The sequence below is a fragment of the Sipha flava genome, unplaced genomic scaffold, assembly GCF_003268045.1.
Source record: "Sipha flava isolate LNK unplaced genomic scaffold, YSA_version1 48_pilon_pilon, whole genome shotgun sequence".
In the NCBI taxonomy this organism is placed as follows: Eukaryota; Metazoa; Arthropoda; class Insecta; order Hemiptera; family Aphididae; genus Sipha; species Sipha flava.
This window is the reverse complement of record NW_020273306.1, coordinates 3561055-3584771: the sequence shown is the minus strand read 5'-3', so window position 1 is coordinate 3584771 and position 23717 is coordinate 3561055. Positions and strand designations below refer to the sequence as shown.

General features: G+C 30.4%; 1 protein-coding gene across 2 annotated transcripts; it reads left to right on the top strand.

Moving 5' to 3' along the window:
- Positions 1-486: 486 nt before the first annotated feature.
- Positions 487-10872, top strand: LOC112690052 (transcriptional repressor p66-alpha). 2 transcript variants are annotated; one of them, XM_025563953.1, is made up of 8 exons: positions 487-1539; positions 6559-6614; positions 8274-8445; positions 8508-8792; positions 8852-9061; positions 9130-9225; positions 9292-9502; positions 9573-10871. In XM_025563953.1, the coding sequence occupies exons 2-8, from the start codon at positions 6559-6561 to the stop codon at positions 10163-10165; spliced, it is 1623 nt and encodes a 540-aa protein (XP_025419738.1). In that variant the 5' UTR covers positions 487-1539; the 3' UTR covers positions 10166-10871. The 2 variants fall into 2 exon arrangements, with proteins under 2 accessions (XP_025419738.1, XP_025419739.1); XM_025563954.1 differs by lacking the exon at positions 487-1539 and adding an exon at positions 1577-1952 and having other exon boundaries at positions 9573-10872.
- The last annotated feature ends 12845 nt before the right edge of the window (positions 10873-23717 follow it).

The window sequence follows — 23717 nt, the reverse complement described above, 5'->3', positions numbered from 1 at the left end:
GAAGGGTGTAGGTCGCGTACACCTCGACCGCTCGGCGGCGAAGCTCACGGGCTTCGGCTAGGCTGGTGCTGTTTGTGTTGCCAAGAGGAGATAGTATTGCGCGCGGCAGTGGCGACGATTATGGCTAATGGTGGGGGTGGTGGTGTGGACGGCGGCGACGTGCGGTACGTAATGTCGAGATGGGTGTTTGCATGTGTGTGAGTGAGTGAGTGAGGAAGTGTGTGTGTGCGTGTGTGACCGACTGCGGAACATTGATACGTACGGCGGCCGGGTTGCGACGATAGCGTTTAGGGGCGCGGTGAGGGGAGCAACGGAATACGAAAACGAAGAAGAATCGGTGGAAAAACAACACACGGGCTGCGCACATCGTCGTACCGCACGCACTCACACACACACACACATGCACGTACGCGCGCCCGCGCCCGCGCACGTAGCGTATTTAACACGCACACACGTACGTCGCGTTTACGCACACTCATGCGGACGCGCCATATTGAATCCAACGTCCGCGTTCGCACGCGCATGTGTGTGTGTGTGCGTTAATTTTCGCGTATCCGGCCATTACCCGCGCGCGACCTGTGAGTGTGTGCGCGCGAGTGTGTACCCACTGTGGCTATCCGCGTGAACATAATTGTTATCGTAATACAAAATAATATAAGGTTTTTAAATATATGTTCAAATCAACGATACGATTTGTACGGATTTGTTCGGACGTTTTCGTTTCTGTTATTTATTTGTTTATTTTTTTTTTTGAGACAATTTCCCTTGCCCCTTCCTGCTTCGTCACGAATCGTGTGTGTGCGCGCGCGCGCGCGTTGAAGAACTCGTGCTGCGACCAGCCGCCGCCACCAGTGCAACAGAGATATCGTGTCCGAGCTTTTTGGATTCTTGTCATATTCAACGATAATGCACTAATAAGCCGAACATATATTTTTTTTTCTCGCCCAACCGACGTATAATAATATAATGAATGTGATCGATTTGGTCACCGTCCTTGGTTGACCCTTTTCATTTGCGTGTGTGTGCGCGTATGTGCGTGCGTGTACGTACGAATTTACAATAATCTTAATAATTAATATTTAATAAAAGTACGTGCGTTCCGAGTGGTTTTTGAAGTTTATTTCCCGTTAGTTTCGTCCGGGTCGTTCGCATGACCACCGCGGTGGCTGCGTTATCGTCGTTTACACCGTCGCGGGTCGCCGTACGACGCGTGCGATTTGTCGTTGCCGATGCACGACAGCGCGATGGCCGATGACGATCAAGCCGCTACTGCAATTAATAAGTGTACGTTGTCGTCGTCGCCGCTGCCGCTGTTATCAATCGGTCGTTACAGTGTTGTTGTGATGTCGGAATCACATTTTGCCGTGTAACCACTAACGCCATCGCCACCACCACCACCACCGCCACCGCCGCCACCGCCGCCGCAGCTGCTGCTGTTGTTGCTGCCGGACACAACAATCCCGAAAAAACGGATTGCGGATAATATCGTCGTGTCTTGTCGTCTTTTGTTCCCGCAGCCGCCATCGATTTATATACTGCGTAAGTATTCGTATTGTTGTTTTGTTATTGTTGTTGTTGTTATTATTCCAACAGTTATAACAATATTAACTTACTACTACCGCGTTCGACGTCGCCGCCGTTGGATTTGTATTATTCCCCGTTAACTGTTAATTTACTCGTTCGTCATGTTCGCGTAAACCTAGTTTTTTTTCGCGTAAGTTATTCGTACGTGTGCGCGCGCTAAAAAATTTGACCGCTTGATGTCCTGTATTTCGCATTATCGTTGCTGCCGCCGCCGCGTATGTCGTTTTTAATCACCTTGACACGAATACACGTTTTGTCCGAATAACGCGAGATGGACGACATCTTATCGGACTCGCAAAACGATTGATGATTGTTTGTGTTTTTCGTCATTCCCTCGGTTTTCCGTGCTGCTGATGATCGTCTGACTGGTAATATTTTCTGATCTGCTGTGTATTGGAATACCTATATACTCTTTAATTAGCCCTATGACATCCTATCACATCCTATCCAAAACATTTTGATTCTGGTAGATCTTGTTGGGAGTTGGGGATTTGATCACAACTCAACATTAGTCAGTATTCAATTGCTTACAAACTCTTCAAGGTGTCAGTAAGCAGTGTTAGGTCTTAATACAATGTTTAGTACAATGTTACTAAAAAGTAAAAGATTCACAGTATTAAGATATTGGCTAGGTTAACTCAATTTTAGAAAAAAATTTTATAAGAACTGATTTGGTTAAAATAATTAAAACAAATTGTTTAAATTTTTAGGTAGCTTCATTTCTAGATACATATGTAATATTAAAAAATGTAACCCTTTTTATCAAACCCTTAATTCCTATATAGATTTCAATAAAATTATTGTTTATAAAATAATAGTCTAAATTATATTAGAAATATTTTATCATGTAAAAACATTTCTTCAATGGCTATCATGTAAACCTTTTTACAGTTATTTAAATTAGTGTGCAATTATGATAATATTTAATTGTTAATTGACACCTAACTTATATATTGCTATAATTTTTGTTTTATTTATTAAACTACCCATTTAACATCAAATATATGTTTTTTCAAATTAATTCAAGGGATTAACTAAACAAAATAAATTACAATTTAATATATAATATTGTAAAAACAAATAAAAATGTGTAAAGAATACTGACTCTGATAACTATAAATTACTTGCGAATCAGTTATTTTATTTTGATGTTGTTCCAATGTTGTATTATTATAGAAAATTATAAAATAAAATTTTTTTCTCTCTGCACTATTCAATCTAATAATTGGTTTGCAGCAACATCCATGTTTCTTTATCACTAGCCTTTCTCTTAAACTCTTGATATGAATTACATTCTTGATCTTCTATTATCTGACTTATGTATTGCACCTTTTGGTTTTCCTCTACGATAGTTTCCATTAATTATTCCTTCTTAAATTAGTAATAGCAGCCCTTCATGTCTTAAAATATGACCTATTAATTAATTTTGACTTTTCTGTATACTCTTCCATATTAATTTCTTTTCAGATACCATTCTAAAACTTCTTCATTAGTAATTCTATCAGTCCAATTTATCTTTTATGTTCTCTGGTTAAATGCCTCTATTATTTTTTCTCTTGTAATAGTCTATGTTTTGCATCTAACAAGATGCTTCAGATGTATATTTTTAGTAGATTCTTCCTGATGATAAGCTCAATGTTTTTTGAAGTAAAAAGACTTATTTTCTAATTAAATGCCCTCCGAGCTTATAGTGATACCCAAGTATAGGAAATATTCTACTTTTTCTACAGTTTCATCATTCTGTAATTGTATTCTTGTTCTTGTGTTATTGTCTTTACTACATACTCTACAACTTTTGTCTTCTTTGCACTTATTTTCATATGTCAATCCTTTTTCATTAGTTCGAACCTCTAAAATTTTACTTAAATCAAATAAAAATACAACAGCCTCAAGTATCCCTGCGGCTCAAGCCTGCATTTTTACTTTGCTTAGAAAAATAATTTCTGTTCTCAAATTATAAGTACTGATTATAAGCATGATTCATACTATTCAAACACGTGCCGATAGACACCGTTCCATATCGTTTTACAAAATATTTTATTATGTGTTTGAATTTTGGTAATTCATATTTGAATGTTTCCTTTCTGTTCATACATATACTGATCCAACCGAATCTGTCTGGAATTTTTTGCGAGAATCATCACAGAATATTGCAAAGTGCAAACCATAGATCATCCCCTCTAATCCCTGGCCTCATTTTAAAAATGTGGTCTAAGCATAGGGTTTGCCATCACCTGTTTCAATGTTCCTAAAACCTATTTTAGATCTGTTTCATACTCTGCTATTATTGCAATGTTGTCCATGAATGTCAGCATATTTATTCTGTAACTATTTATCTTTATTCTTAATTGTGTTTTCTCTCTTATAGTATCTATGGCCTCTTTAATGTAGGCATTAAATATTAAATGTGATAATTTACAACTCTATCTAACACCTTTCTTTATTTTGTATTCTTTTTGAATATCTCTCATTTTTATAATTGCTATTTCCTTTTTATATAATTGATAGAGCAGTTTTCTTTCCGTGGTTAAAACTTCAGCTCTTTTCCATATTTTAAATATAATTTCCTAGTTAACATTATCAAATGCCTTCTAAATATCAGCAAAGGCATTATTAATCTTAAAGCTAATATTGCTTTTCTCGTACCTATATTTTTCTGAATCCCAATTGGTTCTCTGTTGATATGTCTTTTATCTTCTTTTCCATTCTCTTAAACATAATTTTTTTTAAGATTTTTGAGGTATGTGACAGCAAGTTAATGGTTTGATATTGTTCACTTTTTTTTTTAAATAAGTTTTGTAATTAACATTTACAATACACAAAAAAAATTGATTTAAAATTGTTTAAAAAAAATGAATAATAATGATAATACCATTTATTTGACTTGTGCAGCCCTATTAGTATTCTTTGGAGCCCCCCCCTCCATCTGTATAGTATAAGAAAATAATAAATGCTATCTGATCGACATTATTTACATCAATTTAGTTTGGAATTTTTTAGATTGTGCAAAATTAGTGTTTTGGAAACTAATTCGTTTAACTTCCTTAATAAATATTCCAGTCGTCGGTATAAAATTCATGATTTTTACTTTAAGAAGTGGATTATTATTCATAAACAACTTATTATATGTTGATACTTTAGGTATGTAATTGTCAAAGTATATATTGAGGTACCTATATTTATTATTTGATAATCAGTTTTATGCATTTGTAATATTCAAGTATACAAAATGATATGGTACAAACTAATCAGAACATAGTTTTGTACTGTTCAGGTTTTGTGATATATTTAAAAATATAGTATAAATATACTATAATTAATTATTTTATCCACATTATTATTTATATAAAATAGAAAAAAAACAGGTCGGTAAATTAATTAGTTAATTTTAAATTAATTTTTTAAACTACTTGAAATTTTATTCCTATTTTTAATAGATGTAAATTGACTTAATATCGGGCTTAATATTATTTTGCTATATGTATTGGGTAGTTGGTAAATCAAATTTTAGAAAAGTAGAGTTAATTTGAATAAGTAATGGTTAAATAGCTCTTAACTACTATTATTTACTCGTTTATTTACTAGGTACTAGGGATATTCTTGACCATTAAGTATGATATTAGTAAAATACTGTAATATGATCTACTATTCTTAAATAATTATTTGTATAAAGTTTGTAATAAACTTGTTAAGAGTTATGATGAGCCAATTACAGAGTGATAACCTTATTTTAAAAGGATTTTTTTTCAGACATTTGTAGGTAAATTTGAGTTATTTGAATTTCTTGCTCTTTATGTTTTATAGATTTAACTTAAAATAGTTTTAAAATACAATTAAATTAATTAAAAATAATATAACCATAGTGAAAAAAAAGTATAACTAACTGAGTAAAACTATGCGCAGGGTTTTAAAAAATCACTTAGTAAATTATTACTATTTAAAATCATAATTAAAATAAATAGGCATCTTTATAATTAAACAAATAGAATACTGATGAATGAGTTGAAAATTAAATTGCCCATTAATTGTTATTAATGGACAATTTACTTAAAAATCATGATTGTTGTTATTATGTTAGTAGTTAAGATTGTAAAATAGAATTTTTAACTACTTTAATATTGGTTATGTACAGTTACTTATTTACCTAGTTATTTATTATTAGTCAGTTATTATTTTTTAAATATTGATAAAATAAAGAATTTAATTTTAATGTAGTTACATTAATGTCTATGTAGAAAAAAACGCAAGATTCTAAATTCGTTTAGATTTTTTATTTGCGTATTTAGGCTTATTATAGCAAATATTACGTTTTTAGTGTAATATAAATTAATTCTTCTCTAGACCTTTTATATTTAAAATGTTTAAGTTATTTTTAAATTATTTTTCACATTTTAACACAAAATTATTTCTAATTTTATGTGTAAGATAATTCTAATTAAACTTTAACTAATTGTTTTTGATAATTAAGTATAGTTTATCGTATATATCAGTATTTATACTGTAATTGGCACGTAAATATACTTAACTTCAAAAATTCCTTATTGCTTCATTTCACTTCTATGTTGATATTTTCTATACTCTGGTTATCTACTATGGTTAAAAAAACTAGATTTTCTTATAAAAACAATGTTATTATAATATTTATTTATTTAAAATAAAAGTTATATAGGTACTAATATTAATATTATCTATAAATTAATTATTTAAATTTTTCAATAGTTAATATTTAGGTATAAAATAATTTAAATTTAATATAGTATAATAATAAGTTATTTATATTTATTATTCTTTATTTTTAATAGTTCCTAATTATTAACTCGGAATACATAAATATTTTATTAAAAGAATTTTTATTTTAAACCAATTGAAAATTAGTTTAAATCAGCAATAGTTTTTATACATATATATTTAATTTATAATTTTATTATTTATAATTATTACATATTAATTTTTCTTTTTTTCTAAATGTTTTAGATGATGGCATCTCAAATGGAAATTGATGACGATGTAGTTGATTTAAGTATATCAAGGTAAATAAAACATGTTAATATTTTTATAACCTAATATAATATTTTCTTCGGCTGGTTTATAATTGAGGAAAAGATTTATATGCTTAAAAAATTTTCTAAAAATGCTACTGAAAATATTTAATTTATGTTTTTATTTTTAAATGTCCATTTAAAATGTACTATACATAATTGAAAGAATTCATTTAATAGATATTATCATGGAAAAAATTTGCTTTCATTTATATTTAGTCTTCACTATCTATTAAATTTTACTTATGTATAATGTGTGTGAAAAAGAAATTTGAAATATGTGTAAAACAAAATTGATATTGATGATTTAAACCATGTTACACTTTTCTTATCGGATTTAAAATACTTTACTCTAATAAATGTATCTATTTACATTTAAATTTGTTCTTAAATACTTTTACTTATTTACTTTACTAAATAAATACTTTGTTGGATAATATAAGTGGTAACGTTAAATTTATATGTAAGTTAGTTTTGAATTGATTTAAATAGAATTAAATTTAATCACCAATTATTTTAGAGACTTTGAAAAATGTTAAAGCTATGCCCCCATTGTTTTCTTCTATCTATGTTAGGTATATTTATGGTGACCAGATATTACAAAAAAGTATTACAATGTAACATATTATATTATATAGATAAAAAATAGTATATAAATAAAACAACCTTTATTAATTTTAAAACATAACTTACATAACATATACACTTTTAATCTTAATAATAATAAAAAAATGTATCTATATATGAATTGGCTTAAATTATGTGACTTTCATAACAAAATTTTTTTTTAAATAATAAACTTTTAATCAAGAAAACATTCTAAAACTTAAATACTTTTTAATATTATCATCTTTTAACCCAAACATTTAACTTAACTTTTTAATAAGAAATAAAATTTATTATATTTAACAAACTAAATTTTAAAATTAAAAACTATTAATATTTCAAATATTTTTGAGATCTGTGCATTTCTTTAAGCACATTCATCTTTTAAAACATTTCATAACACGCTCAATCATTCAAAAAAATTATCAAAAACTTTAGCATTTTTGACACATTATCATATTTTAACCAAAACATTGAGCTTAACTACTTAATAAAATATATAATTTCATATATTTAAAAACAACTAACTTATAAAAGGAACAAATATCAATATTTTAAATATTTTTGAAATCCGTGTATTTCTATAAGTAACTTTTGATCTGTTTTCAACATATTTAATTTATGTTTTATTTATGTTTCATCAAAGTGTATAAACCTGTATTTCTGATTTTAATGAAGAAATGTCTAGTTGGGATTTTTCAGAATACCAATATTTGTTGATTTGTGAAGATTTGTAAAAAACTGATAAGGATACATTTTATTTTCCTATTACTTTTTCTATGCAATTCATAGTTGTCGATAATTTTACGAATTTAATAATTAGACAATGTTAAAACAAATTTCTATTTAGAATTGGTACATCATTTAAAATAAGTACTTTTTGATGTACTTTAGCCATTTATTAGGGACAATAGGACATGTCTTCAAAAAAAAGTACTGTCCTTATAAAATAATTACATCTAGTCACCATAGGTATACTAGTCATACTTCTGCCCTTTTATTTCCACAGTGCAATTGTTATTTATTATAATTAAAATTTAACAGTCGCACAAATCAATCATTGAGAGATGAGCAACTTTCTTTAAAGAATACTCAACCAGATGAAACTCATAGCCATATGAATGGACATTTGGTCAATGGTTTCACTATAACTGGCAATGATTCTTCAGAAGACAGTGATGATGATATGCCTCTTGAACTTCCTCCATCTCCTAAGGTTTGAACATTTGTTGTAGAATTTAGTTTTTATTCTTATTAATTTATTGATTTACAAATAAGGACTTCCTGGCCCCTGAAGAGATTTGTGAAAGAGAAAAATTGATCAGAGTTCTTAAGGAAAATCTCCGAACTGAAGAAATGACTTTGGTGCTGCTTAAGAAATTGCAACAATCTCAACAAATTAACCAAATTGCTCAGAGTGTCACCATAACACCTCAGGCAGCTCATACTAAAGATCATTCTAATTTGTTGTCATCCCAATTGCCTTCTGGAAAGTCAGCTCAACCACCTATGCCCCATGTACCTCATCATACAAAACCTCCTCCACCACCATTAAATCGTTTAGTAAGTTGAATAATATATTATTTGAATCAAATTTTTCATAACTAATATTTATTTTATAGCCATCATCGTCAAGATCTAATGTTCATCAATCTCATCAGTCTATGTCTTCAACTTCGCCAATGGGTACTAGTAGATTACCTCCTTCAAATGGCATACAAAATTTGCAGAGATCATCCAATGGTCGATCATCAAATTCTGCTCATTCATCACCTTCAATTACTCTTGAACGAGTAATGAAAGACCACCATTCGTCTAGTAGTTCTCAATCGGTATACAAAAATTAAAAAATTAATTGTTTTTTTTATTTCAAATAAATAATTTGAACTATGATTTTAAGGAACGTATGAGAAATGATGATGGCCAAACACCTGCTCAGAGACAAGCAGCCGCTAAATTAGCTCTTAGAAAACAATTGGAAAAGACACTGTTGCAGGTGATTTAATTTTAATTTTTTTTTTTTTATATATACTTATAAACTAATATTTTATTAAAAATTTAGATTCCTCCACCAAAACCTCCACCACCTGAAATGCATTTTATTCCAAATCCGTCAAATACAGAATTCATATATTTACTTGGGTTGGAACATGTTGTTGATTTTATAACTAATGGTGAAATGATAGAAGCTAGTGTACATAAAGAACCGTATAAATGTTCTCAATGTGAATCAAATTTTACACCTGTTTGGAAACTGGAAAAACCATCTAGAAGTATGTTTATATTTGTATAAATGATATAGTTTGACTATTAAAAACTTATGATTTTTTTTTATATTTGCAGATAAAGAACCTAAAATTATTTGTGAACTGTGCGTGACTAGCAACGTAAAAAAATCTCTTAAAGCAGAACATACAAATCGACTGAAGACAGCATTTGTCAAAGCTTTACAACAAGAGCAAGAAATTGAACAAAGACTGGCCCAAGGATCACCTCCATCATCAGTATCTCCAGCGCCAGTGCATCCAATTCATGTTAATCCACCAATGCCGTCCATGCCTAAGCCAGCCCCTGCACCAAAACGTAACCCTACACCTCCACAACCGCACAAAATGCATCCTTCAGATCCTACTGGTGGTAAATTTAATGCTGCTGCTGCAGCTCACCTTGCCCTACAACAACAAATGCTCAGAGGATTGTCACCTCATCCTGCAGCTGCTATGTTGCAGTTTGCACCACTTCTATATCCGTATCAACTAGCCATGGCACAAGCCAGTGGTAAGAATTCGGCTGCTGCTGTAGCTGCAAACCTTGCAGAATTACAGAGACAGGCAGTTGATTTGCAACGACAGTATTTAATGGAGATGATGCCTCAACAAGGACAGTCCCGGTCTGCATCGCAAACGCCTACATCTGCACATAACTGGAAGTCATGATCATAAAGATTAAAGTTTACCAAAGACACATTCAGCTAATGCTTTAACGACGTGTGACTATCATCAATATTGTACATTTCTATTTTCTTTGTACTTGCATCAGAGAGGTCTGTGCCCATTGCAGATATTTTGTACTAATAGCACATTGTACAAGTTGCATATTTTTTTTTGGACAGATCGGAAACAATTATAACAATTGGCTATTAATCATTGCATTCCAATACAGCACACATACACAATATGAATAATATGGCTAAAGTGTTGTATTTATGTTGTTATTTTCCCAAAGACTAGTATAATGCATTGTCTTAACAATGTAAATATTACATTACATCTATTGATGTGTTGTATAATGCTGTCCATGAAAAGGTCGAATAATAAAAATGATGAGAAATAATAATACTGACCTGACCAAATATGCTATATTTGCATCACTACTACTCAGTCATCATGCAGGATTTGACTTTATTATTATTTTTATATTCTAACTTTTAATTATTATTATTATTATTATGTTTCAGAAATTCATGTTTGTTTCCAAACAATAAGTTTGTGTTTGTACAAAATTATGTACAAAATCACTCTGTAGCAAACCTATTGTTTACATTGTTCATTTATTTTGTAAATAGTCCAAATATTTGATTAATGAATTATACATTTATGATATATAAAGATACATTTTGTATAATAAGAGCCATGTTAGTGCGATGGATCCAAAATTGGTTTAATTTTATTTTATTTGATAATTATATATATATATATATATATATATATATATATATTTTTTTTTTTTATGGAACCATGTTACATTTTTTTTATTTATCAAGAATTGTCTGAATGTATTTTTACTTATAATAAAACCATTGTATGTTTTTTAGTCAATTCTGTTTCCATATTGATGTTTACCTGATTCTTGTATATAATAAACTGATAAATTAGTTGTGCAAATTAATTTTTTTAATAAAATAAAATATATAATATTTATAACATAATATTTGAAATTATTTTCTGATACCATCATACATAATATTAAATTGTTTTGAGGGCAATCTTCATTTTTTCTTTCTTATACATTATATAGATTAATATATTTTAATTTTAACAAAATTCATAATTTATTAAATTAAATATTAATGAATAATTACAAAACATTGAAGTAGATTTTCTTATATAATTAAAATAAATATATTTTATTTTATTCCTTAAATGCTTAATATTGTTTATGATCTAATTACTCTGAAAAGGTGACAGTTAAAATCAATATGAAAAAAATTATATTTTTATTTATTAAGATTATTTTTTTGTCATTAAAGACGCAATTAGAAACTCGTAGCAACCATCATTGTTTAACGATACAATAAAAGGTATATACTACAATAATATATGCAACATAGGTATCTATGTAATGAATTATCTTATAATTAAACATTTTATCACTTAAATTATACGTTTAAAAAATTTATCATATTGTTAATGACCATTTGATCATTGATGGTTTTACAAGGAGCCCATATCGATTTATTCTGAGTAAATTATGAGAACATAGTAAACACTTGTAGGCTGTGGCGTTCTCAGGAATTTTCAATGGGGGGGCTCTGAAAATTTACTAGAATACAAAAGTGGAGGGCTCTGCCCCCCCCCCCATAGTCATAATATTTACAAATTTTGTACCGTCTTAAAAAACCAAATTGTTAAATTAATAGCACGTTCGTGTCATAGAACATGTTCTATGGTCGTGCTCCAATCCAACTTGATAACCGTGATACTGGTAACTGATGACGTACAAACTACAAAATTATAATCAATAAAATCAATAATCAATTATTATTAAATTATTGGAATAATTTAAAAAAAATACGGCTTATGGGGGGGGGGTTCAAACCCCATAACCCCCACATGAGTACGCCACTGCTTGTAGAATTACTTATATGCAGTGGTTAAAGTGGAGGGGGACGGAGTCCCCCTTCTTATATAAGTTAAGTATATGCGTCCTCTTTAATTTAAGTCGTCAAAAGTCCGGATGGACGCTTTATGACGTTGGTCACTAAAATACAATATTGAATATACAATACTTATAATATTACAATATTACATGAAATTTATTTTCTTGATTAATTTGAACAAGTGGAAAAAATTTCGGAGAAATAATAATTAGGTATAACGATAAGAAAAAATTTTCTATCAGCTTCTCTAACCTACCTATGTCGTTACCTACAAAACCCATCTTTCCTGGTGAAATTCAGTATATAATTAAAAAATTACCTCCCGGCAAGACACCTGGAAATGACCTCATTACAAACAAAATTCTGAAAAATCTGTCTCTCAAAATTTTATCATTGCTCACCTACATACATAATTCTATGCTAAGATTTTCCCACTTCTCTAAAATCTGGAAATTTGCAGTCATTATACTTGTACACAAACCAAATAAACCTAAACACTTATCTTCGTCATACCGTCCCATAAGTTTACTTCCAGTCCTTGGTAAACTTTTCGAAAAGGTCCTCCTGAAAAGATTACGTCCCATCCTTTAAAACAACCATATCATACCGAATAATCAGTTTGGTTTTCGAAACAGGCATTCAACATCCATCAAGTTCATCGTCTTACTGATGAAATCTCAACTGCTCTCGAAAATAAAGAATACTGTTCCGGACTATTTTTAGATTTTGCTCAAGCATTCGATAAAGTGTGGCACGATGGGTTACTATACAAATTAAAACTTTTTATGCCAGCTCCCTACTATCTTATTATCAAATCTTAACTACAAAATCGTTCGTTTGTCGTATTACAGGGGAACGATATTTCTACTATATATCTACTCACCCAATATATGCTAGAGTTCCACAGGGTAGTGATCTATCCCCTGATTTATATAATGTATTCACAACAGAAATCCCTCAATCTAGTAACACCCTTCTAGCAACATACGCTGATGACATAGCTATTTTTTCCTCCAGTCCAAATCCTATCTTAGCTTCAGCTGAACTTCAGGATCATACTAATAAAATTGAAGAATGGGCCAAAAAATGGAAATTAAAAATTAATACGGAAAAGTCTGTACAAGTTACTTTTACGTTAAAACAAACTCCCTGTGAGTGCCCTCAATTAATTATGAACAACGCCCCCATCCCTGTCCAAACAAATATCAAGTACTTAGGCATAACGCTTGATAAAAGACTAACTTGGGGTTCCCACCAAAAAGAAAAAAAAAATCATCGAACAACAGACTTCACCTCCTCCGACCACTCCTAAACTCCAAAATAACACTCCAAAACAAACTTATATATAAGTCAATTATAAGACCAGTCTGGTCTTATGGAATAGCAATCTGGGGTCCAGCAAATCCCTCGAACATCAGGCCAATTCAGGCTTTTCAATCAATTGCGCTAAGATTAGCAACCAAACTTGGAAAACAAACCCTACTACAGTATATCGGTACATAAACATTTATTTTATATATTTTAATTAATATATATATATATATAATAGTTAAAACTAAATATAGTAAGTATAGTTACATATACACACACTACACATATACATAGTGATTTGGTTTTGTGTATTTAAATAAGTCTTTTTATTTATTGTATACTCATTGATTACGAGTATAATATAATCAATATATATTATATACATTATATAAATAATCAATAATGCAATTTTAAATTAATATTCTCAATTCTGTAATGAAATTTAATTTTGATTAAACGTAATGAAAAATGTTTAATTTAATAATTTAGTGTGTTCAACTATTTTATTTTAAGTAATATTGTTTTGCCAACCGAAAACATGACGGACGTATGATAATCTTGCGTCCCCGGGATTCACTTCTCTCAATGGAAAACATCGGTAGTTCGTTATTTAGTATAATATAGATATCTGTGGTAAAATCCAAATGTATCATATTATCGATTTTTACTTTTTTTCCTTGTCTATGGGCTGCCATTTAGTGACCACTGCCGTATAATGTAGAGGACGTAGATTACGTAATACACATATTTTTAGTATACTTACTTCTATTTTCTATGATATGCCTAGTTGACTAGATATTTCGTGGCAGTGAGTGATCTCACCCACGAAATATTTTAATGAATCAAGTAAAATTTTCCAAAATATTAACTTCACCACGCCACTGTTTACAACATTTACTCTTCGGGCAAAATGCATTTTCTCTTAATAATTATTTTTTTTTTGTTTACCTGCTCAGTGCTCACATTGCCACGTGCCTTCTCACAGTAAATACGTTAACATCTATTGAGATCGGTGTTGGAACTTATCTAGATAGATTTTTTGTCATCTTTTATCTTATCTACATAAATAACGCTCAGTTATCTAATTACTTATCTAAGATAAAATTTTTACTTATCTAGATAATTGTCTGTATTAGAGTTATTTTTATTCTTGTACGGAAACGAATCCAACAAATCAGAGATCCTCAAAATCAGTCCAGCCGTTCTTGAATTATAAATTCTGTAAATAACCTGACTTTCTTTTATACATAGAGATTTTATATTCATAATCATATTTCGTGTATTATTAATAAATAATTATTATTTCTTCTTATTATTTTTCTTATTTTTCTCACATTTTGTTTGTATTTTCATGTCGGGAAAATAGTTTTGGTATTTTTAAACTTAATTTCTTATTTTTCCATGGAAGTTCCAAATATAGTAGGTATTTGATTTTGCTATACACATGTAACTCATACGCTGAATAGTCATTACTTCACTCTCGGAACCCGTCAAGTCGTAATTACTTATAGAATAATGAAAATCATCAAATAATATTATATTGAAAACAATATTGTTGACTTAAAATAATTTTTTATGTATTCTGTATTCATCCTGATACGCACAGAGAAATTTTTATTTAATTTTTTTTTTGTGTTACATTTTAGTGATTAACTATCATTGAATATTGTACATTATATATAAATACTGCTTAATGGTACACTACATTACTATAATGAACATTAAACACCTAGGTATCTATTGATAATAATGATTATAATTGAGTCTTCATATATGAAATATTGACTAAAAAATAACATTTTTTGAAAATATCTTTTTTTTTATCTAGATAAAAATGAAATTATTTTTTATCTTTATTTAGATATTTTAATTTTTTTTAATTATTATCTTTATCTAGATGAATTTGGACATATTATCTTTCATCTTTATCTAGATGAATTTCACATTATCTATTCCTAACACTGATGATATATGTCGAAATTAATAAAATTATTGTCATGGTTCGATTCATTTCAAGGTGGATATATATCCACATTGATTCATTTATTAATAATTATATCTTCATATTATTTGAAATTATTATTTCCAATGATGATATCGGCAGGAGGTAAGGTATACGTAAAGTATACTTTGACGAACATAATCATTTGTAGTCTGCGTGTCTCCGTGTATATTTTATTTTGAATGAAATATGTCGCAACAAAGTAACAATATAAAATTAATTACTGGTCAACGAGGCAATTTATTGGTTTTATTTAACAACTAACTACAAATATAACCAAAATATAAAATATGCGTCTGGTGAAATGAAATGGAGGTATGATATTATATAATATTATAATAATAATATGCACTTATTATTACTAATTACGTATTACTTTTAATAATATATCAAATTAATTTTATAATACTACTCGATTTTCTTCACTGACAGTGTTTACATGTATTCAATTTTACCTGATTTTTTTTTAATGGTGGAGTTTACATGAACCCAATTTTACATGTTTTATTTTTCTGGCGGAGTTTACAGTAAAAAAAGGTACTTGTGGCGGAGTTTACATGAGCCTATTCCATATAATTAACGATCATATAACCAAAATTAAATTCTGAGATTCTATTTTATAAATATTCGTTACTTGAAAATTTGAGATGACAATAGTACGTGTATTAATAGATTGAAAACTAGGAATTCCAAATACGGATATCGAACGCACATTTGATAAAAACACTACAGAGGGCCAAAAAATTTTGAACCCCTTATAGGTTACGTGCCTGAGCGAGTACGAGTTGTACACAATGTCTTCAATTTCTAATGGCAAGATGAATTATACAGTAGCAGCACCAGAGACAGTGTCAGGTAGGTCTATAGTCTTATCTGAAAATACCTTAAACATAATAATATTGACATTTTTCATAAGCAGAATTATTTTGAAGCACCTAGTTTAGTCATAGTGTTGTAGTAATTTAATATTTTATTTTATAGTAACTAGCTCATATAAATTATTATTATTACTTCTTTTTTTTTTTTTTTTATGAAATCTCATATATTTCTTTGTCTCTACCTTATAACTGTTGGCTTCCTGTTAACCCTTGAACAAAAATAATTCTTGGCACTACTACTGGAATCGGAACATTCGGGAAGCATTTCAGGTCGAATCTAGATTACGTATTTATAACTCAATATTAGGTATTAGGAATATACCAGAAGTAAAGTAAATGGTCGAATAAAAAAATAAAAAAATATTGACTGGTCAATATTTTCCGATTTTTAATATTATGATCTACATAGTTTATTACTTGAACAACAATTTCAAGCGGTACCACATTGTAAATGATATACGAGTAAAATATTACTTCATCGGATGACGGATAATAATAAAAGTGTTTGCTGATAGAAATTTAACATTATTTTTATACCAATGTTTTTTTCCATGACGAACAAACTGCCAAGAAAAAAAAAAACAACGGCCGTTTCAAAAAAGACATTTTTTTAATCCGATTTAATACGTTCTGTAACATTTACATGTATGTAACTTACATCCTGTAACACTCATTTTTTTTCCGAATTTTTTAGCTTATTTATTTAAGATATATCATTTAGTTTTATATAAGTATGGGTTTGAAATTCGGTAAGAACTTTACTAAAAATATAAAAATTCGATTGACTTTTATAAAATTAATTTCTTATATGACTATGAAATAATTTATAGGCAAAACACAAAAAAAACTTGCGGAGTTTACATTAGATCTTTTATTAATTTTTTATTTTAACCGATATTCTGGCGGAGATTACAATCGCTCAAAAGTCATTTTCATTAATTTCCTATTTTAGGGCGTATTTAGATTATTTTTTTGTGAAGTCTGGGGAATTTCTTCTAAACAAAATTTTACAATTCAACTATTTAAAAATAAAAAGTAGGATTTTAGTAAGTATTATTAATTTTTATTATATAATTATAACTCTATTTTACAAAATTAATAAAATAAAATAAAATACCTAACATAATTATAATTATAAACTAATAAACTTGTTATGATAATATATCAGCTACAATTGATTACAAAAGTTCAAATCATAAACAGTTGTAGCTATTTGAGAACAATATACGAGATTCAAGGAAAACATATTTAATAAGACTAATTACCATAATATAAAATAAAAAATTAAAGTTATGTTTATTTAATTATTTATACATTATAATTTATTAAATCCTACTTGTTTTTTTTAAAATAGGTCCCAAAATTATTGTGGGCAACTGCTGAAATACAATTTTTCGTACGGCTATGTAGGTCATTTTCGGATTTAATTACCTAATTTCTTGCTAGTTTCCGAGCTATTTGTGTTTTATTGACAGATTATTATTATTAAATAGTTTATTTAATTAATATTTTATTTTAAAACTCTAGAATTCAAAAGTATAGGGTGCTATGTATTTGGTTATTAGTCAGTTTTTATACAAAACAGTGATAGGTATTAGCTGGTATTATAATTATAAATATTTTTAACGCGACTACACACTGAGATTCCAAAAATGACTTCGAGAGACTAAAAACAAAGAAAATTCAAGTATATTTTTTTGAAACTGGTACTGAGATTCAATGTTTTATTTTTTATTTTTCGATTTTCCTTGATTTATTGAAATAAATTATTATTATTATAAGCTGGCCCTAAAAAACAATTATAAGTATATCTCAATATAAATATTTATCAAAAAATGAATTTCTTATACTCTTAATAATATTAATATTTTATAGGTATTAATGCAAATATTAATATATAATGCACAAAAAGGTTATATAAACCGAGTAAGATGTATCTTACATATTATAAACTGAACTTATTAGGTACAGAAAAAACATTATTGTTATGGAAATATATATTTGTGCCAAAAACTATATTTCTTTTTACAAAAAAGATTATTGTTAAAATTAAATTTGTAATATATTTTGTAAAACATGTACATAAATAATATACCACGTATTATCCACGACGTGAATCACAATGAAGACTAGTTACAATAATAAGTATCTGAGGAGAAAATTCAATGTCAAATTTATAATTCCTACTTGTTATCTATATTTGTTATAAGAAGACCGACCGTGAGTATTATACAAGGAATATAATGTTTCTTGTTCTACATTTTTCCGTTTTGTTCTAACAACCAAACTGTAGATATTTTTTTTTTCAAAATTAAGTTGAACTCTAAAAATAATGCGCAAAAAGTAAACATAAAAAATTGTATAAAGAAGTGAAGTACCCAGGTAATACGTTATGACAGGTTATATCAGTCTACTATTAAATCAGAATACTTATTTTAAATTATAATTAATTAAAATATTTTAACAATGAGAATAACAATAATTATTCAGTCTTGATTTTATAGTAGCAATGTGTTGAACATGTACTTTCCTCTCTTTTCATGAATTATATGTAACTCTTGACAATATTTTCAGATGTAACTTCCATTATATCTCCTACGTCTGGATAAACAAATGAACTTTTTGATCCTCTCATAAAGCTGCATATAAAAATTAATTCTTTGATCCTTTTTTTAATTGCTTTTATTAGGCACACAAAATGTTTGAAGGTAGATTTTTTAGTATTTTTGTTATAAAGATATTTTACTTGAATAAAATCAGTTACTTTAAAACTTAAAGTTATATCTTCAATGTTGTCTTCTTTTTCTGAATTTATAGTTTGTGTTCCACTAGAACTTGGTAATTGGTCATCTGGAGGAACTATGATTAGAATAAGATTATTTGGTTCACCAACAGTCTCTGCATCACTACCCGGTTGAATTATGTTATCACAGTCAAAAATTACTTCAATATCACCATCTATATCTTCGTGTTCTACATTTTTTTCAGCTAATTCAGCTACACTTCTACCGGGTGGTACTGTTAGTATTTTTTTTTTATTCTTACAGTGGTTTCATTTGGACGTTTATTTTCTAAATGTTCCTCAAATAATTCTAATCAAGAATTTGTCATTACTAGTTGTTCTCTGAGGGATACATTTCAATACTTTTTGAAAGTAAAATGATACTATTCCACATGCTTCAAATCCTGCTTTTAAATTATTTCCAGCATTATCTCCTAATTCTTTCATAACTTTATTTAGTAGTCTAGGGAACTGATTTTTTTGTAATACACCTTTGTTCCTTTGTTTTTATCTTTCTATAAGTCAAATTTCCATTTATATTTTAATGGTCTGAAAAAAGCTATATCCAATGGTTGACATTTTTTTTTATTGCATATGACATTGGTGTACAAAAAAATAAATAAAAATAAAAGTTATAACGGATTAATATAAATAAACTAATAAATAAATAAATAAGCTAAAAAGTAACAACTATAAAATGCTATAAGCGTATGGTAAGGTTACGTAGCCAATCTAGCGCTTCCTTATCGTCTTTGTGTAAACCTGATGTTCCTCCTTTGAACTTTGTTTCCGGGCATTCTTCAACAATGTGCCTAATGGTTTGGATCTGGCCACAGTTACAGAGCGGGGAGTCCACCATTCCCCATTTGTGCAACAAATAATTGCACCCTCCCTGTCCAGTTCTTACGCGGTTTAAGGCAGTCAATGCTACACGGGGGAATTCGAAACCAGGAACTAATTTGGTCGGATCACTTATGAGGTGGTTATTTAGTACTGCTCCATTCTTCCAATGCGAATTCCATAAGTCCCCTTCTGTATTTGTACTATTTTTTAACGTTCAAATAGGATTCCTAGATTTCAGTCTTTTGTTTGGTGCGTTATACAAGTCATCATGGTTGGAAGATTTGGAGAGTTTTGTATTTTCTCAATCATCTTTAGCGCTGCTCTGTGCCTACGCACTTCTGGTGGGGCTATATGTGAGAGCACTGGTAGCCATTCTAACTTAGTTGATTTGAAACATCCTGATATAATTCTCATTGTATGATTTAGTTGTGCGTCAACGTTTTTAGTGTGAGTACTCCTCTCCCATATTGGGGTGCAGTATTCTGCAACGCTATAAACTAATGCCAAGGATGAAATTTGTAAGACGTTCGCCCTACATCCCCAGCTTTTTCCGGTCAGTTTGCTGATGATATTATTTCGTGTTTTCAACTTGTCTTTTACCCCTTCTAGGTGTTGTTTAAAAGTTAATGATCTGTGTCAAGCCCAGGTACTTTGGTGCATTTTCTGCCGGTATAGAATTACCATCCACTACTAGATTTAATTTCCTGTTCGCTTCTCTATTGCTTAGGTGGAAAGCAATGGAGGCTGACTTACCCGGGTTAAGAGTGAGATGTCAGGATTTTAAAGAAATTGTGTACTTTATTAAGATCCTCGTTTAATATATGTTCCACCTCTTCGAATGTTCCCGCTTGGGCTACTAGACCCACGTCGTCTGCGTATATAAATTTCTTTGATATAGTGTTTGTTATATCAGCTGTATATGCATTGAACAAAATTGGAGAGAGGACAGAACCCTGAGGGAGACCATTCTGGAGGTATTTATATTTGCTTACATTTCCGTTTAGGTGTACTCGAAATTTCCTGACTGCTAATATAGTTCCAATGAGCCTGAGGGTCATTTTGCAATTCAAAATGTTTGCTAACTTCAGGAGTAACCCACGCTTCCAGACCGTGTTGAATGCACTGGTCAAATCTAGGAACACGGCTCCCGATTTTTTTCTTTCTGGAAACCATTTTCGACATGTGTTACAATTGATAAAACTTGTTCACAGCAACTTCTATTTTGTCTGAAACCCGCCTGCTCCTTAGGTAAGGTGTCTTCAATTTTCATTTGTATCCTTGCCAGGAGAACCCTTTCAAATAACTTATACACGATGGACAACAGGGAGATTCGTCTATAGTTTTTTGGATCATTTCCTGGTTTACCGGATTTCAGTATTTCAATTACCTTTGCTTCACGCCATACTTTAGGTAGAATAGCTGTGTTTTTGACGTATGAGAAAATATTGGCAAGCCAAATTTTACCCTTTGGTCCTATGTGTTTAATAAATTATGGTAATACCCCATCAACCCCAGTGGCTTTACCAATCTTTACGAGACTCAGGGCTATGTCTACTTCTTTATTGTTAAAGTCTTGCATTATTTCCGATCTTTCGACACACCTATTGAGTATTGTTTTGTATTCGTACCTTTTTTTTTTTTTTTATACTTTTTAGATTTTATGTTTGAGGTTTTGAACAGTATGTTTGAGACGTCATTTGGTGATACTTTACTCTCTGTGTACGAAGGCTGCGTGGCCTTCAGTTTCTTTAGGACAGTCCAGCTTTCTCTACTACAATTAGTGAAATCTAAATTGTCCATGGCCTCAACCACCTCTTCCTTCGTTCTTCGTCTAACAGTCTAATCAGGCGGTTTGCATTGACCTCGGTCCCATCCTTTTCATATTCACTGAGTAGATCATCACATTACTTCGACCAGCAGGGAGTATAGCTATGCCTGTGTCCTTTAGGTATTGATTTTTTAGCCGCTGTTTTTAGGAGTTTTACGAATCTTATGTAATTTGCCGTCTTTGGTTTTATTCGGTTTATATTTTCCTCGACATATTTTGAAAAAGCAACCCAGTCCGCTTTTCGTAAGTTCCATCTTGGCATGGGTGGTTTGTCAATCGTCGGTATTATAATTCCTACGGACACAGTTATAGGGCAGTGTTGACTTTTGGGGAATTTGTTTTTTATTACACGATTTACACTAAGTGGTAGGCCGTCTTGGTCTTTGGATTCGAAACGTAGATCCGGAGAAGTTTTCGTGTCCCATCTACCGGATTCAAATTTGCCACCCCTGATAAGCATCGTAAATAAACTTAAATTGGTTAGTGGTAGCCCAGTTCGAGAGTAATTCTCCGTCTTCATTTTCGGCCGTATATCCCCATTCTGTGCTGTGAGAGTTAAAGTCTCCAATATATATTGAAGGATGCTTGCACACTGGCAATACCGATGGCACCCACTTGGGGTTTGTATACATTGTGTATGGTCAATTTACCAATATAGATACCACACGTGTGTTCGTTTCCTTCGACATTTACGGCGTCAAGTGAGGTTACCTTCTTCTTGTTAATATAGGTTGCCAACCCATGCCTCCTGTGTCCAATGTAGTTCACCATATGGAAACCGTCGATTCGCAGACGGTTTGTTTCACCTTCTGGTACATGGGTCTCTTGGATAGCTAAAATGTCTGCATCAGGGAAAAGTTTGTTTATTATGTTGGCTTTAGATTTAGTTAAGCTTTCCACGTTTATTTTGTACTATCTTTATGTTGTTATCTGTGCTTGCCTTGCATATAGTGTTACTTAGGTTACTATTGTCTTGGTATTTTTTTTGGTTTTGAAATTCTCTTATATATTTTTTTGTTCTTGTTTTTATTTTTTCGAATCTCATGGAAAGTATGATTGTTATAGGGGTAACCCTGAGAAGAGCTGTTTACACCAATAAGGCCGGGAGGTCTTTCGGCGTTCGGTCGTCTGGTTTGTGCTGTTTGGCTTCATGTTGTTGACATGGTTTGAGCAAAATTGCGAAAATACGCAGCGAGCCTCAAGTATTAATAATACTACTAGACAGGGGGACCACGAGAAGGTACAGCACACACCCCTGCATTTATGGTTGACATAAATGTGTACTATTGGGAGGCAATAAAACAAATGAGATGTTATTGGTTTGACATTTTTCAATGATTCTCTTAAATAAATGACTTGCAAGGTTATCACCAATCATAACTTTCTTTTGGACCTTAAATCTCCTAAAATATGGAATAATTACAGACAAAAACCAGTCTTCAAATATAGTTGTATCGAACCAACTACATTTACACGGGGTCCTACGTGAGCGAACTCAACGCGAACGCGATGTGACGCGAAAATTACAAACAATTGCCTTCGCCGAAAGTGGCCTACGTGGTCAAACGCACTCAAAGCGCGAAGCGATGAGTTGCGGCGCGATGCGATCGCGATCAAATAGTTTGATATTTTCGCGCGTATAGTCGCGTCTGAACGTGTCGGAACATGTTTGAACGAGTAGTGACATATAATAATCCGACGATATTTTATATGACAACTTATTTTGTTTTATATTATTATTTTATGGACCATCACGAACAGTAGTCCAAAAATAATGTTGGTTTCATTTCTTTGTCGTAGGTGGTGTTTCTTCATGAGTTTGTACTTAAGGTACGAATTTTCCATTAAAAACCCTTTTCGTACGTCCATGATCAATGTACTATTGAATGTACTAATTATTATGTAATTACTTTCTTGGTGTGTTGGTTAAACAAGGTAAGGTTAAAAAAATTTTTAAATGACAAA

Coding starts and splice junctions, on each gene's coding strand:
- LOC112690052 (XM_025563954.1), top strand. CDS start 6,559: ATGATGGCATCTCAAATGGAAATTGATGACGATGTAGTTGATTTAAGT. Junction 6,615..8,273: donor GTTGATTTAAGTATATCAAG/GTAAATAAAACA, acceptor AAAATTTAACAG/TCGCACAAATCAATCATTGA. Junction 9,503..9,572: donor ACTGGAAAAACCATCTAGAA/GTATGTTTATAT, acceptor TTATATTTGCAG/ATAAAGAACCTAAAATTATT.